General features: G+C 38.0%; 1 protein-coding gene across 1 annotated transcript in view; it reads right to left on the bottom strand.

Moving 5' to 3' along the window:
• The window catches only part of SLC49A4 (solute carrier family 49 member 4), a 67,597-nt gene that overhangs the window by 33,477 nt on the left and 15,549 nt on the right, over positions 1-18,571 (bottom strand). Inside the window, exon 2 of the mRNA XM_005485153.4 lies at positions 12,603-12,696. Coding sequence (XP_005485210.1) covers positions 12,603-12,696 — 94 coding nt within the window. The remainder of the gene's footprint in view (positions 1-12,602; positions 12,697-18,571) is intronic.

Below are 18,571 nucleotides of genomic sequence, written 5' to 3'. Positions count from 1 at the left end.
TTTGAGAAAAGACAATCATAAAATACACATTTTTCACAGGTACCTAGTGCTGGAAATGGAGCTGCTGCACAAAGAAATGAAAGGCCTGTGCAAAAGAAGGATATTCTATCCACCAAAAGAAGCCAAATTAGATTGATTTAAAGAATCCAGAGCTACTCAGATCTCATTACTTCATATAAAAGGAGAAGCAAATGTTCTCTTCAAAGCAGAAAAGGAAAAGGGAATAAAAGGAACTTTCTTTGCAGCAAAAAGATATCATGACAGGATATAAAAGTAGAAAAGGTGCAGTAGCAGAAAAGCTTTAAATTATAAACATTGTAAACCTGACCCTCCTGCCTGCATACATCCCAATGGAAGATTTAAATTAGTTATGGCAAATCCAAAATTGAAACACTTCAGCAAAATACTCTGCATATTTTTTCACTGCATTATTTATTTTTATTTACACACTCAGATGAGCTCTATGTGCCTACAGATGAGAAGGCTGGGCTGTTAGGGTTTCCAAGAGAGTCGTCTTCTGCAGCAATCTGGCCATTCTCAACACACTGCTGAAACAGCCAAGTAAACCCAGATTTTTCTCGTTTTTCACACTCATTGGGATTTAACAGATAAGGCTGGTGACAGAACAGAGATAGTACTTCCAGGCAGTGAAGTCTCTGCAAAGTTTGGCTTAATAGTAGTACAGTGAACAAATACAAAAAGGACTTTTTGAAGGCTCTCCTACATGTGGAATTCAGTCAGAAATCTTCCACTTTGACTTTTCCAAAAAGTAATCAGCCATAGAACGCAAAACTATTTCAGAACTCATATAAAAACTTCATGCCTAAAAAACAGCTAGAGAGTCACATGAGATATTGCAACCCTCCAAAGCAAATCTATTCATTGTGCAATAAAGTGGTGGCAGATGATATTTTCAAATGGGTGGTGTTTTTTTAACCATAGCAGGAACTCAGCGTTATTGCTGCAAGACTTGAGTTGTGAGACATAAAAAGCTCCGGCTTGAAAATGGGGAAACATAAGCCAGCATTTAGGCAGGGTTTCAAGCCACAAATGGCTGAATAATATACACTATGGCAGGAGTTTTTAAAGCACACAAAGGAACACAATATGCAAAAGAAATGCCTACAGACTCTTTATAGAATTAACAGGATAGATTGCAATAGAAAGGAATAAATGCTACCAATTCTCAGTGGATTGGGAATTAAATTTTTAAACAAAATTTATAAAAAATATCCAAAAAAAGAAGCATTATTATATATCATCTAAAGGAAACTCTTTCTGAGCTGGGACAGAAATAATATCCACACTTACTTATATGCAATTTACTGTTTTTGGAGGTTTTTTAATCCTCATACAGAAATGACAGATTTCATTACTGGTGTTGATAATGTGCTTCAGATGGACACCACCAAGGCATGGTCAGGCCTTGTCAATGCTCGTTAAACTCTCACACATGCTAATCCAAAATGAAATGGTTTTAAATAAAGAAAAAGTACTATATAAACAATGCTCTGGTATTTTTCTGGAGGACACATTACATCAATACCCCATGGTTACTCTCCAGTATATTTGGAACAAACCAAGGTATCCTTTTGCACTTTGGTATTTTCATTCTACTTATCTCACTGTAGTTATTCTCAAACTTTAAAATGTTCCAGGCTATTTGCAGAGCTACAGCACATCCCCAGAAACAACTGCATTTCAGTAGCAAGTAAGGTAACTACTGCAACATATAATGATTTTATTTTAGTATTTCCTCCTGTTCCAAAGTGAATTTAATGCTTAAATTATGTTCATGTTACTGTATGTTTGGAAAACTGTGTCAGCACAAAATAACCTTCATAGCTTTAGTGTACTACCACTTCTGTTCACTGACACCACTCTGGTGTTACTGTTTTAATCCAAATATGCCTCCTCTGTAGTCATCCTAAAGGCAAATAAAACTCAGTAAAATCAGAAAAGAGTACAATAGTTTTGCAGCATCTGTGGTCATGTAGGCACTTCTTCTGACAGAAAAGTTTTGTAAAAAAAACTCTAAATAAACCATCAGACAAAAGCCCCCAGTTTATATATTTTGAAGATTACACACACATATTCCTACCATGTACTTCAGATTTAGATTATGTCTATCAAACTCCATCATCTGAATAAAGCTCTATAACCAATCTTATACTCAAAGGGAGCAATAAATGTTAATTTTACTTTGCAGATCCCAAGGGACAAAGTAGCAACTTAATCCAGTATTTAAATTCTATATTAGCCTTTTGTCTTTGTTGTTTTGGATTTGTTGTTTTGTTTTTTTTTAAAGGGTGAGTCAATTTTGCCTCTCTCAAAGTGTCTTCTGTTGGTGTTTTCCTGGCTGCTCTCTCTCCTTGTCCTGGTTGGTGTGGTCTGTTCACAGATTTGCATTTTTGGCATTTACCAAGCCTGACATTATCATCCAGGGTAGAGCATCTCTTATCTTCATATTGTTTAATTTCTCAAGTCCAACATATTTGAGTTAATAAACACTTATTTTCAGACTAAATTGCCATCAATATACAGACTACTACCTAAAATATCTCTGCACATGATAACAGCTTAAACCCTATTTTATCTCTTTTTCAATACTGACTTGAATTAAGCTACTTTTTCCTGAGAAAAAGATTATTTGCATGGTTCTTCTGCACATCCTTAACTCATTTCCCCAGAGAGCCAGGGATGAGAGATTCCAAATGCAATTCAGAGCATTTACTAAGCTGCTGCTCTGGGAGATGTATGTAGCAGCTGCTCCACCTGACAGAGAAATATGAACATAACAGTATTGGTGGCTTTTTGCTGTTTGTTACAACATCTTATCAGCACTGCACAAGATTTTGGTCTCACAGCCTGTGAGTCTCCTCTCATACACCATCAGTGCTAAAAACTGCCCCAAGACCAAGAGAGGTTTGTTTCTGTTATCCCCTGATTTTCTTCTTGTTTCTGCTACTGGAAAGGTGCAAAGAGGAGCTGCCTTTTCCCCATCACTATTCCAATTTCATTCTGTACAAGTTTTCTCTTTCCTGAGGAAAGGGATGAAAAGATAACTTTAGCTCAGGATCTTACCCAGATGGAAAAACATTTCTCAGTCTTACTGCACTATAAAGTGTAATATTCATCTGTTATTTTTCCCAGTGCTGTTTTCAGATGTGTTATTTATCCAATCATAATTTAATTATTTTCATGTATCAAAAAGTAGAAAGCTATTGAGGTCAAATGACAGGAAATAACATGAGCAGAAGGCTTTTTAATCATAATCATGAAAGAGAAAATTGGAAAAAAGTTATACCAGAAATTAATTCTCGACTTACAAAATAACTGATGACTGTAGCTTAAAGCAAAATTGAGGAAATAAACATCTGTCTAAAATATTTTGTTTCTAACTGTCTCAGTGACCAGGTCAGGACTCATTTTGATATGTCAAGGTTTTTGACATCTGACCTCCCTGCTAATGAATTGATGTGCTCTGCCAAACGTGTAATTTGCAATTGAACGTGAGCCCTTTATGAATCCTTTTAAAGAAAAAAAATAATCATTTAAGGAATTATGGTAAATAGTAGTGTGAAATATCACATGGCAGAACATCACAGTAATGAGTAACTTACATATTTACATTATGTATCTATCTAAGAAAATAAACATATGGACACACATACACACTTTTGCACAAAATAAAGATCACTTCTGTTCCTTAACTGGCCTCTGAACTGCAAAAATATAGTACAAGGGACAGTTCAAATACAGCAATAGAAATTAGAGAAGAAAAACTCTTACTGTACTATACTGTCACCTCTTTCCCAAATTTTTTTATCAAGTCACACTATAAATAACTTTAATTATGCACTTTTCACCACTTCCCTGAGAAGATTTGATACTTGTATCAGGAACTGACCTGGCTGTACCTGCTTTACTCACTTCTTGCAGTCACTGTAAAAATATCCTAACAGGCAGCAACAAAGAAAACCATGAAAGGCTATAAATGCTGGAATTACAATATACCTGAGCAAACTGGGTATGAAAAAAGTGAGATTACACTGGAAAAAGGTTCTAGTGACTGATGATAATACCATACAGTTAAGATGGGAAAGCACTTCCATTTACAGTCGGCTTTATTTTTCTTTTTCTCCTTGTACAAGTTGAAACTTTGCATGCATGGTCACAGTCACATCAGGTACTGGATTTGTTAAGTTGTTTAAAAGCTGTGTGTTACATAAGTGGTTTTTCTAGGTAAAAAATCCAGACATTTAGTGTTCCTACCACTGTGTGTCTAATGCCTGGACTTAGGAGAATTTTAAATGAAAGAAAATCTCATTAGTTTCTGTTCTCAGATGGGGAAAAAAGGCAACACTGGAAGGAGAACTACTTACTCAAAAATTACTTTTGATATAATGGATTTAAAACCCACAACACTAAAATAAGTATCGAAAGTTCAGTTCTAAGATATGTAAAGCAAACCTTTTCTGGAAAGGCTAAGACTGGAGAAGTTGGATCAGAATTTTAACTGATTCACAGTGTGGAAAATGCATTTTCACCTTTTCTTTGGCAGACAACACAGTGAAGAGCAGGGCTGCCAACCCCAGGGTGTTGCTCTGACTCTCTAAACACAATGACAATTTTCCAGCCCGAGTGGAAAATTCAATCCCTTTGCATTTTAGGAAGAAACAGAGCTCATTTCAAGAGCCATGAGAAGAGGAGATTCTGGTGCAGGTTTTGTTTGTGAAACTTCTACCCTGCTTTTCCCACTCACTGCCATGAGAATTGACCACTTAGTCACTTTTCAAACTTCTATGAAAATACAACACAAGTAAACTGCAATTCAGTTCTGCCACTGTTGGGAAAAGTCTGAGGAGCAAGGAAGTCACAGAGAGCACTTATTCTCAGGAAGACAGGGCTACAGTGTGCCACTTACTGTGGAAAAGGTTACTACATGAACTGCTGAGCTTAACAATTAAAGCAAAAAGCAATTCTGGATAAAGAAGTTGATGTTTTATAGAAATGGATGGCTAATATTTCTTTCACATGCCTGACAATTTCATTCACTGAAACAAGCGGATTGTTCAGCTCTTGCTAATTTGGAAGACAAACAGGTTTATGAAGTGATTAGCTCATTGTGGGAGCTCCTGGAAGCAAATGAAAGAGACCCTTCCACTGGAGGACTTCAGAGAACTTCTGAAGTGCTATTGAACTTAGTGTCACTACATGGCAGCAAAGCAAGCAAATACCTCCTACTCTAGAGTGTCTATACTGATGTGTGATGCAAACTGCTTGCCCAAAAAAAGGCACATGAAAAGCCATGGGCTTACCCACATTATATATTAGGAGACTGTTATACTTCAAAGGGAACCAACATTAGTTCTGTCAACAACCACTTCTGATTTTTCACAATCAAGCTACTAGAAGTGGACAGAGCTTTTCCTTTAAACTCACAAAAATAAATAGAACAAAAGAACCTCCTAGTAAGAGGAACTTTTTCAGGCACTTTTAGGGCAAAGAGAATTAGGGAGGTCAAATTCATGCTTTACTGCAATTCATTGCTACATTGTATGACAAATGCAAATGATGTTTTGTTTATACCCCAAAGAGAGAACAACCAAGGCTCTATGTCTGGAAAAAGACTGGAAAGAAAAATACCTCTGGGTAAAGCAATGAATTCATCTATTAAAAATAACATTCTATAGATGAATTTCATGGAAATGCACTTCCTTTCGGTATTTTCATTAAATGATATATTTATACTACAAAAGCTTTCTGCCTTCTGGATATTCATGGATTGAGGCCATTAGCTTTTTTTTAGCTTGTTTTTGATGCATGCGACCATTGATATGTGGAATAATTTAAAGCTGTTTTTTCCCCCATCAGTAAGAAATATTATTGAAAGCACAAAGCCTGAGTCATTGTTTGGTACATTATCTCCAGAAATAGAATGAAAAAAAAGAGAAAAACTTAGAAATGCACATTTTGTCATTTTCATCAGGAATTAGGCTCATGTTTTACCCCTGCATGAACCATGGCCCCAGCACAGTCAGTCAGACCACCATGGGAGTGGGCTTAGAAGGGGACACAGCATCTCCATCCCAGGCATCCCAGCCTCACGGCCCTTCTCCCACACTTAAAGAAAACAGCAAACACATTTACAATGGTCTAAAAGCTAGTGAGTTTGGGGATTAAATTTAAAGGATTGGAAAACCAGACTTGCTCCAAAACCAGACTTACTCCAAACTTATTATTGAGAGCGTGCTGAGAGAGACAAGTATTTGCAAGGAGAGGAAGCAGCAATCTCAGGCAAAGAGCCTGAGGTGTCCATCACACATCCTGACAGAGGAAAGGGATGAGGTGGGTGTACAGTGAGACCCCCTGGCACTGTGGTGACAAATTCCCTTGCATCCTCACACTGTGTTATTGTGCAGCCATCACACCTGTCACACACCTGTGGGGGGAGTTCTTCACTTTATCCAGGTTTGAAAGATAAAGGCACATAAAGTCAAAGCTGAGGGGCTTTTTTATTAAGTTCTGTTTTCTTGTTTTTCATTTAAAACTAACCAACTCCACAAACCCATTACTAAAAGAAGAAATATTTAAAGAAACACTAATAGAGGACGTTCTCATCAAATATGAACAGACCCAAAGTACACAACATTGTAAACATGAAGTAGGCAATTACATTATGGGCTAATGAGGCAAAACATACTGAAAAAAATTATCAGGGAAGTGCACCAGGACTGGCTGCTATTTGGGCTGCTGTGGGAGAAAGCTGATTAAGATTACTTAGTACAAAAGAGGTCCTAAGTAGGATTTTTTAGTAAAAGAGTAGGAGTGTACAGGAGATGCAGCAAATTAAAGAATGGGATAAACAAGACCTATTTAAATATTCCGGAATAATTTTTCTTAAGCGAGTGAAAGAGCAAGAGGGTGTTTTGATTATAATGCAGCAACTTCAATATAAATTTGATTAATATGAATTCTTTAAGGACAGAAATTAGCCACCATAATATGACTCACAAACTAAGGCAAAGAGCTCAGTATGATTAAAAAATTAAAAGCGTTCTACAGTTGAGGATACCACCTGCCATTATATGAGATGAAGCTAAATATCCCACAGAGAATATAAATCCTCTTCCCTTCCAGAACAGGCTTGCACTAGCTGAGGCCTTGTAGAAGTGCTGCCCACTAAATACTGCTGCAATACCAAGCCCTTTCTGAGATAATTTTAAAACTCCAAGAATTTACAGAGGTCTGTAAATTGCTAATTCAGCATGCACGCTGGTTGCAGGTGGGTGACACCCACAGTGCCACGGCCAAAGTCCAGGACAGGAGCACAAGGAAAAGAGCATTTATGACCAGAGCTGTGGAGTCATCTCCTTTTTGCAGGAGGGCTGATCCAGCTGAAGGAGGAGCCAGTGTGGCTGCCCCCCAAGCTGATCAGGAGCTGCTGGTGCATCACAGGACACGTGGCCCCAGCAGTGGCAGGCGGGACCGCTGGGCAGCCAGAGGGACACTAAATCACCCCACACCACCATCAACAAATAAGCAAGGCTGGAAAAAATCATAGCCACTTCAGAATACAGGACCTCTAATCGAAAACAAATGCTTTGGAACAGAGGTTAAAAAATAAACCCGGCGTACAAGATGAAGCTGATGGAAGTAATAAAAACAAGATAAACTGTTACATTACAGAGGCATAATAAATAAGTATCCCCCATGTGAACCTCCTCATGAATGACTTGTTTCCTTTTTTCCCCACTTTCCTGTTTTTCTGATGCCATGGATTAACCCAGCACTGCAGCACAAATCAGCACCAAAAGCACCAGGCAAGTCCTCAATTTTAATATTTTTCCCCCTCCACTTGCTGAGCTACAGCACACAAACAGGTATGTTTATTCATCTTTCTAGTCCCAGACCCTCACTTTAGATTAAATCCTTTTTTCATTTCTCTTCCCCAGTGAGGTAGGGAGCACAAAACACTCAGCACACTCTGTCTTTATTCCTTACCGGCTGATTTGTCTACCTGCCTCTCCTAACAGGCTCTTCTCATTCCCTAGAACACTTTAATTCCTCTTCTCTACAGATGCTCCAATTTGGAATTGTTTGGGGTTTTTTGAGCACAGAAGTGTGTTCAGTATTATCAGAGAATACAGGAATTCTAGTACCTCTTTCCTTTACTGAAATAACCTCTTCCAAGATGCTCCTTTGCATATTTCATGCATAAGAATGGTGGCTTATGGCAGCCTTAGGATCAGAAAACCCAAATAATTAGATGATCTCATTAATTCTTTAGGCTTTAAGCAACAGAAATGGGGAAAATGTGGAATTATTAAAGGGTAAGTCTAACAAGAGTAAAACTCAAACTAGTTTGCAGCTAGCTAATAGAACCAAAATGCACCAAAGATGTGCTAAGAGTGAATCTTCAAAGTTCACAACAATATATATATATAAAAGAGAAATATTCAAAATCCTAGGAACTGTTAATATTCACAAAAAGACCCATTTATAGGCTCTACCAACTATTGGTGTGTCTCCTGTAAATGACTGTGTAAACAACCATTCTGTTTCCACTGTAATTCTCTGCCTTTTTGCTGGATTCCCAACACACATTTTAATGGCGCTTACTGCCAAGGAGCATCCTCTCACTGCCATGACTTCAAGGTCCTCAGTAACTGCTTCTCTGTTGTGAAATCTAATGTGAAGGACAAACACTACCAGCCCACAGCGTAAAAAGTTCTAATAAATTGCTTAATTAATGTGTTCAATACAAATGACAAATTATGTTACATCCTTTACTTCCATGTCTTTAATTATCCTGCCTTTCAAAACATTTTAAGAAGTCTTACATCACACAATCAGTCTTAAAAGCCAAAGTTTTATGGCTGTGGGCTGATTTCTTAATTTTATTTCCTTCTTTTACACATTTCAGCTCATACAGCTTTTTGCCTAGATTTAAGACATAAGATGTATGTAAATCTATTCCTAAACACAGAACACAAGGTAAATATGAAGTGCTATGTGGAGGAGACAAACAACTCTGATTTAATCTATAAAAAAATGGCCTCTGAGTAATGTTAATGTTCAGGATAAAATAATCAAATCCTAAAAGAATCCAATGAAAATATTTACCCAGTGACAAGCAAGTGTCAGAAAGGAAAAGACTGGACAAAATGCAGGCAAAAAAGCATTAGTGATGTTCTGGTAAGCTTCAGGGAAGGGACAAAGATTCAGGAAAATACAATTTGGTAACATCTTTCTTTCCTTTATGTTCTATATAATGTATATTAAGTGTGAACTAAATAAACAGGTGTGGCAAATGAAGTTTTCATAACTTTTAAAAAGGAATAATAAATTTGGGGTCAAATTTACTGTCATATATCTGGCACATCTGACGAACCCAGAAGCACATGGTACCTAAGAAAAACTCTTTTTAACAATCCTTGTATGACAGACTCATTAACCTCATAGTTTGCTGGGCTGGGGAGGTAAACAGGTAAAAGCATATGTGTACATGAGAGGGACTTTATTAGTCCATTTAAAGGATGGATCCTCCATCTGACATGCAAGTTCACACTTTAACATTTTCACCATGTACTCCCACTTTGCCTGCACTGAATTTAGGCAGCTCTGGCATGGATTTCCAGTACAATTTTAGGTCACACACTGTCAGAGAACAAAAATTCACCACAGAAAATGTACAGCTGCTTCAAGAGACACAATGAAATATGCAACTTGAATTTTCCCTCATATGCATAGTGCATATCAAATGTACTGAAAAGAGAGGTTAAGGTCTGTGTTTAAAATATGACTTGGAGGACTGGGCATGGTCTTAGTCTGATATTACATACTACAACCAAAAGAATAATTATGGACTAGAAAGGGGATTAAGAATACACTTGGATATTACAGGTCTGTTTGAGATAAGGAGCATAAAGCAGCCAGGATTAATGCCAGTCTTAACAGTGATTTCCTTATGTCTATGACTGCTCTGATAGGTGGTGGGCCTTAGTAGCTCTCCTTAATGTTAATCACAAGAGCTTAGGGAGCTACAAAGTACAAAACCCCCAGTCTAAGCCCTACAAACCTCATGAACATTCTTATAATTTTATGTATATTAACTCAGACAGAATTGTCCCATGGAAATCTTCAGCATATTCCCACAGATTACTCTCAGGCTGAAGGAACACACTACAAAACACACAAAAGCATTTAAAGAAATTCCAGTTACACTGGCTTCTGAAATGCTTCCAATTAGCTTGCAAGTGATCTTGTCTCTCTGACAGGCTCTGTAACATTCAAATTGTTGTATTAACATATAGACACATTCAGAATAAGTGCATAATTTGGTGCTCAGCCAGTTGTGGTTAATGCATCAAGCAATAATGCTCATCTCAAAAAAAAAATTATTTTATTTGGTATCACTTCAAAGAATGGATGAAAACTGGCCTTAAGCCTTAACCCACAAAGCAATGGAAGTTACACAGTATAGCATCACAGGGTCTATACAATTATTTACAAAATCTCAAGAAAACCATTCTTTTGCTTCCCACAGTTGGCCATAATTAATTCTTGGTAAATTTTTAAAATCAAACTGTGTAAAAGATCAAGCTACTTCCTCATGTAGATCTACAATTCTGGCAAATTTCTTTTTTGGGAGTAGGATAAGTAGGCAAATTTATCAGTTTCAGCTGGAGGAGATGATACATATTTTCACAGCCTGAATACATGAAATTATTAACCTTTTCCATCCGTATTCTGCTCACACTCTTTTTTCCCCTATATAGTTTTCAATAAATTTTAACATCACATTTTATACATCTCACTCATCAGACTCTATAGAGTCCAAAGCCTTTCTCTGTTCTTTGAATGTTTCTCCTTAGCTTTGTATTTCATTGCTTTCCTAGGCCTGCTCTCTGCAGCTACACTGGAAAACTTTAAAGGTGGAAACTCTTCTTCCCACTCCCCAAATGATACCTCACATCCAAATCTCACCTGGGAATTTTCATCTTCTCAGGTATTTATAGTCTTCATCCTTGTTTTGGTAAAGCCTAGGCCAGCACATGTCTTCAGGCATACATCATAAATGAAAACTACATAAAACACCACATTTCATTGCATTTAAGCCACGTGTCCCATTTAAAAGCTATTGATATTTAACCCAAGACTGATGAGAATGAGCAAACTGAATGCTGAGCACCCCTTGACATTTTAAGAAAATGGAAAAAACCAAGGGTAAAATAAGGACAGCTCTTTCTGGCCACCCAAACAGTACATTTTTCTCAAAAGGGTCACTGTGAAGGGCAGCACAATATGGTTAGTGCAGCCTGCCCTGCTCACAGAGTCCTTGAAGACCCTGTCAAAATGGGCAACACCAGCCAACCAACATCAGGAGCACCTTGAGTGCTTCCTCATATGCTCACTAAGCACCTAAGAACTGAAAGTGCATGATTTCATACCTCACACTCTGCTCTTAGTTTACTTATCAGGGCTAGTTTTACAATTCATATGGTTTTTCACATTCTCAGTTCTTTCTCTGAAACTCTTTCTTTGTTTTATCCATGGTACCCAGTCATCGGCTTTCAACTTCACACTGAACATTTTCTTTCTCAGCTTAAAAGGTGCCCAAGCTGATTTTCAGGTCAAACAGTACTAAGGGGAAAAAAAAAGCCCCCAAGCCCAAATAACTTGCTGAAGTAATACCAAGACTTTGTGCAGAATTCAAGCTGACTAGAATTCAAGGGGAAAAAAACCCAACCCACATAAAACATTTAAAACATTTTATTTGTGAGACCTTCCCTTAGTGTTTACATATTATGCAAGCACAACTAGCAAAGAACCAGTGCTGCTGCTTTTTCAAAGTAGCAGGAAAGAGTAGTAATGCCTGCATACTCCCACCTTCTTCACACTAAGAGGCAAAAGAAAGTGAACAAGTGATCCATGTTCCCTGGCTGTACAAAACGAGCAGTGCCGCTGTATTACTCATGATTCCTCAATTCAGGATATGTTGATGGAACAATTAAATTGTTTGGTTTGTGGGATTTTTAGAAGGAATCTGTTTTTATCAAAAATTTGTAAAGCAGAAAATCACTTCACTGGAGAAGAAGTACAAGGCTACTTTGAAATATGGACTGGAAGAGACTACATGAAAAAAAGCATTTTGCACAAATTCATCTGTCTCACGGCATGATCCCACACATTTACTATGAGAAAATGAACTAACTATTTAACATTTGCATACAAATTACTTATTTTTGGGGGTTGAGGCATGGCTCCCTGTGTGATCTTGGGCCAGTTTCTGAACCTCACTAAATCTCTAGCTCTTTATTTGCAAAGCAGATTAATATTAGTTATGCAGGATGTGGTGAGAGTAAATTAACTCAAGCATGTAAAGGGTTTTCTGATCTTCATATACTATGGAGAAGAAGGACTAGAAGAATCCATTTAAGAAGCAAAGAAGCACGAAAACCCATAGCCACACAACAAACATTTGGTATATCAACTTCATACAAAGAATTGGTGCTAACATTTCTATGTAGTAGCAGCAAAAATTATATTAGCAGAAAGAACAAAATACATGTATTAAGAATAATGAATTCACTTACTTTTTCCTAATTTCTAGGTCTGAAACTGGAACACATCTCAGGCCAGCTCCCAAAACCATGAGGGATGATGTTAGTAACACTGTTACCCTCAGACCTATGATGAAAAAATAACAGTATTTTACAAGTTAAATCAGTAATGTTGCAAAAGAAACATTGCTTTTATATATCTATATTTACATGGAGTTTCACAGAAATAACACATGTTTCTTTCAAATCATAAGCACTTTGGTGCTGATATAAATTCCAAACACATTCTGAAATCCTGAGTTATTTTCTACACTTTCACTCCAGAATTACAAAAGCTTACTCTTGGCATGGCAACACACAGAAGTGTATCCAAAATCTACACAGACATTCTTGAAAGTGAAAAGTAATAATAAAAGCATCATCAAAATATACAATATTCCCTTTGGAATTAGAGGCATTGGGGAACATGCTCTACTGTGTTATCTGAAATCTACACAGACGCAAAGAAAAATCTGGACTTGTTCATTCTTCTCCAACCACTTAACGAGCACAGACACAGCACTGTTATTGTTTTCTTTCATAATGCAGATATGCATTTCATCCCAAAGAAACAACCATTTATTCAGGGGAAAAGAAGTACAAGTATTTTTTTGCAGTCCTTGCAATTAGGGCAGTTTTTTGCTGCTCTCAGCTCCAATTGTCAGAGGTTGTAAATATCGTACATTAGAAAAAAGCCACAATTGACTGATTCCTTGAATGTGTTTTTCCCTCGTGCAATTTTCATCTGAGAAGCTCTTAGATTAGAAACAACCTTATCTTCATGCTGCAATTCCTTTTGCCAGCAGTTTGTTTGCTGCTGTTAAGGTGTTTCCATCAGCAGCACAGAACAGTGACAGCTGAGGGGCTTAAGCTCCAAAATCTTGCAAAACACCAAATCATAAATACTCACAATTAAAAACCACAGAGAGAGTCTGCATCTGTGAAGTTGTAAATTTTGAAACAATTTCATAGCAACAAATAGAAAATAAAGGGCTTCCATGTTCTTAGAAGAGTATAATAAAAAATATTAATGATTGACAAACATGCAATACCTCTAACATTTAGGTAAAACTAGTAGCTACCCAAAATACAGATGATAAAAGAACCTGTCCTATGATGTCACCAGTCAAACAAATGACTTTGATACTTTCTAAAGCTGCCTATCTTCAGAGGAGTCCTTCTGTTAGTGACTCCTGTGATCAGCACAATTCAAGCAATAGTTGCATTAAATATTTTGTCTCCATGTATTTTACTGAAATGTGATTTTACTGGATGAGACATAATTTTGCTCATATTGTGACAGTTCTTAATAAATCTCACTCACATGCATGCAGATCCTGGTGCTGGACACTACACAAACCAAACACAAGAAAAGTTTCTCTATCAACCAGTGTAGACCAAGACAACCCAAACAAAAATAAGTTAGTAAGTAAAGTTACAGGTTTTCTGAAATAGAAGTGAGACTTCCTTTGGTAAGGCCCAGTCATTAACACAAGGAATGCCAGCTGCAGTGATGTGACTCCAAAGGACACTTCACATCTCTGATGCCCTGAAGAAGTATCATCAACCAAAAATACTTCTTTCCTGGTAGGATTTCCCAATACCTCCTTGAGCTTAGTTGCTTGACTGTGCTCAACCAGCAAATGCTGCTGTTAAACTGGTTTTTCAAGTGTGTTCAGAGAGCCCTAAATAAATGCCCCTTTAATATGGCTGCTCAAAACCTTCATGTTCCTGTGTTTGCTAGGCCACCATGAGTCTTCATATGACATTTAATTCCACATTGCCATACTGCCTGTGCTGTGCTGGGGCAATTATGCATATCTGCATTGCATACGTGATGCTTCTGCCTCTTCTTCTTGGAAATTAATCTTTGTTAGCACTGCTTTTGTGGGTAATGAAAATTTGTATGCAGCAAGGATTGGAATTTTATTGATGGAAAATTGAAATACAAGTCTTTTATCTGAAAAACTTGAAGTTTTCCATTAGGAAATGCTATCGAAATTTTTCAGGAAAGCTCTAGTCATGTGCACACCACCTTGTTTTCCATGTAAACCAGGCTCTTCTTGAACTACATTTCACAAAACACAGTGCATTCTGCCTTTCAAGAGACACAAGGAGAAGGACAGCATGAAGGGTGCTGCTCATGGGGCCCTGCTTGAAGTGCAAGCCAGGGACAAGCCCAGGACACAGCTGTAAATGAGAAATAGAAATTTAAATTTAAATCACCACAAGACTTAAAATGAATGTTTCCATATTAAAAACTCCTACTTGATTTCTAATTTTTAAGAAAATCCCTAAATCAAAATATATGCAAAACCAAGAAAGTTTTAAACTGACTCTGCACAGAAATTTCCTTAAAAAATAAAAAACCCACAACATGCAATTTGGTAAAAAAATTAATTAGATGCAGAAGTTTGCCTCCAGCTTTAAATTCAGGCCTATCTTTAATGTCAACCTCATATGTCAGATAATTTTAAAGTAAAATTATCTGTTAAAGCTTCACAATCATGTAGGCCTGATCTCTTCATTCTTTGAAGTCCTAATCTTGAATACTGTTTACTGTAAGGTATCCCTTTAAAATGTTTTGATTGTCCAGCTTTTTCTTTGTCCTTTTTTTCTGTTTCTACCTTAACATGTAAACGCCCTCCTGCAAATTCCTTTGGTTAATGCTGCAGGTTGAAAATGATGACATCAAAGTGAACAAAAGATTGTCAGACAAGCAGCATATCAGACATTTGTTTTGCTAATTACACAATATAGTTTTACCTCTAAGCAACTCACCCTCTTATTTTGCTTTACATTTTAACTTTTTTTCATTTTTGCCAGAAACCAGTCTTTTTATTTATTTCAGTATTTTTGTTTTGAATGCTGCAGTTGTTGCTACATTGAATTTGACATCTTGTATTACTCTAAAAGGGGCACCCCAGAGTGCTTAAGATAGCAACCATGCATCATGGGGACTATAAACCAAAGCAACCAACCAAGCTTGAAAAACAGCCTGTGAACCTTACAGCAAATTATGTCTCTACTTTAGAAGATCTAAGTAATTCACTCAACCAGGAGATTTTGTGCAGATGTAATTAACTCCATTAATTCTACCCTGTAAATGCAAGCAGAAATTGGAGGGAGGGAGGAGGGTACAGCTTCTTAAAATCCATCATTCAGTTTCTACCCGTTTCTATCAGAGGTTTCTGACACATGGCTAAAAGGGGAAGAAATTCCTTTAAACAAGGTTTTCTGCCAGTGGGTGAAGTTTTGTGTTCTTTACACCTTGTCTCCTTAGCTGCTCCTTCCCATCCTCTTCTTGCAGGAGGTTTCTGGGCCCCACAGGTGGCAGTGGCTCTTGAGCAAACTAAGGCCTTGCTCAGAACAGCCAAACTTCACTGACAGCAACAGAAAAGTCCAAGCCAGCAACAGAAATTGAGTCAGTAATAAAAAGGATGTTTTAATTATCATTTATGAGTGTAACAGTCGATATTGTTCAACTGTTTAACCCTCCTGTGGCTCATAACACCATCTGCTTTATGACTTCAGCAGTCAATGCTGCATTTGCTGTTTCATATTTCTTTTTACAACAACTGTCTCCAAACTCTGGCCACTATTACAGACTTAAACTCTCAAGCCACAATCTCCACCACCCACAGCCCAACACAGAGCAGAAGCAGAACCCCCCATGCTGGAACGTGGGGGCAGCAGCTGCCAGTGGCACCCAGCTGCTCTTAGCTCCCTCACAGCAACATCAAGCAAGAGCATTCAGAATGTGGGTGCTCATCCCCCACAACTCCTCCAGCATGCCTTACTTTCAAAATGCTTTTCAAAGTATATGACAAGAAAATGCATTCCTCCACACCCCGCATTACTGACTTGTAACCCAATGAGTGAATTATTATGCCCAGTTTAATAAGAAACTTAAAAAACTATGCTGCTGTCCTAATTCCAACAATTTATACATTAGTTTGTGATTCACCAGGAGAATGTGATTCACTCATTCCTGAGCATCCCTGACCTGAGTCCTGTGGGATCTCAGGATTTGAGTCCTGGGATGCCGGGCCCCCGAGACCACCCTTGGGGGGCCCGGGAGTCCTGGGATGTTGCCAGAAGTGTCTGGTGGCAGGACTTTGACCCTACACGGGAGACGACACCTTTATGAAGATAAGAGGGCCTCACCGGGGTGAAGGGTGGAAAGATTAGCTAATTAGAGGGTGAGAAACAGGGTTTAGGATTTATGTACAAGGGGGTTTAGAGGAGTAAGATGGAGGAATTGGGGTGTGTCCTGCCCTCCTTCTTCTTCCTCCTCTCCTCCATCTTCTTTGGCCACGGTGGCACCTTGGATTGGTTATTACTAAGAGTACACCGAGTTATAAGAATAGATGGTATTGGGGAAAAATGATAAATATTGTATACGTAACTAGGGGTATAAAGATACGTGGCGGTCCGGGGGACGGCACAGTGTGCCCATGGCTGACTGCTGAGCGGATCTTTGTTCGGCTGAAAGAACATCTTTTAGATAAACAATTAATAAACATAAAACCAGAAAGAAGAACTGAAGCCTCTTCTCGTCCTTCGATACGCGGGCTGCCCCAAGGCCACCCCGGGCCTTCCAGGCCCCTCAAACAGCCGAGATAAACCGGACAGAGTCCAGCACAGCAGCTCCCTCAGTTCCCCACTACTGCTACAGAGCACTGCAAGCAGCCTCTTCTAGCTCAGAGCACCACACACATGGCACACACCGTTTGAGTCTGCTTTCCCCCATACAATGAAGCATTCATCCTAGGGGAAATCTCAGTCGGATGGGCAGAATAGACAAGTTTTCACCTTTCTCCTTTATTTTTAATAGAAGTTTGGCCAGAGGAAAGGCTGCTGGATTCAGCCCTTACCGTGGCATGGCAGCACTGATTTTCCTCATAGAGCTCACACACCCTGCTCTTAGATGCAGTAACATTTGAGGGGTTTCCTAACTTCCCCTGCAGATACCAAAATCAGTTCTCACAAATACCAAATACAGCAAGGCTCTGAGTAGAAACATGTGACATCAGCCTCCTGCCCTTTTTCACAATTTTTAAAGACCAGGCTGAAAGCAGAAATTGTTCCTTCTGACACTGAACTGAAAGCATTTGCTTGACCTCCCCATCATTTTGACTAAAACATATCTAGCTAAGAGAAAACAGAATGTAAAAGTCTGTCTTGGTCCACACACACCAGGAAATTTAAAACTCACCCATTGCATTAGCTGTTTCAACAATTCACTGTCAAATTGTGCTTTTCCTCCCAATTTAAAGCAAATTCAAAGTTCTTGTTTTGCCCTTCTTTACAAAACAAACCACAGTTCCTGGATGTTTCCTTCTATGAAATTAATCTATAAAAACCAACTTTTACATTGAGGTTCAGTAAGTAAAGTATTGAGCTTCAAGCCTTCCACAATTTTTCTCTGGACTTGGAATTGTTTTTATGTTTTGTTTATATGCCCTCCTTATGGCTCAAGCATTATTTTTAAATGGGTTTCTTTGCTGGATACCAATGTTCCATTTCATATGATGGGTCTGCTTTTCTCCCTTTTTAATATATCCCTATACATTTAGCTGTACTTTTCAAAAGGCTTAATTAAACAGCTCCCTTTATCAGGCAATCCTGAAAGCACTGCACACACACCATCCTCCAGAAATCTTTGGTTTTTAATGTAATTCTAGCAAAATTATACTAATAGCTGCAACATTTACTCTCATAACATCAATTATCTTTGCCATGATTAAAATACCAAAAAAAAATTTGCTTTCCACTAAACACAGTGAATAAAACTTACGTTGTGCCTGCTCTTTGCCAAATTGACTACAGCCATTAAGGAGGATAAGTGGCAATCCTCTTTCAGAAGAGGCATCCTTGCATCAAGCAATACAATTTCCAAAAGAAAAGAACCTTTTCATTGATGTAAAAATACTTCATAGCTGAGATGTGGTCCCAGTCTT

The sequence above is a fragment of the Zonotrichia albicollis genome, chromosome 10 (assembly GCF_047830755.1).
Source record: "Zonotrichia albicollis isolate bZonAlb1 chromosome 10, bZonAlb1.hap1, whole genome shotgun sequence".
NCBI classification, from domain to species: Eukaryota; Metazoa; Chordata; class Aves; order Passeriformes; family Passerellidae; genus Zonotrichia; species Zonotrichia albicollis.
The sequence above is the reverse complement of the archived record's forward strand: the minus strand, read 5'-3'. Positions and strand labels throughout refer to the sequence as shown.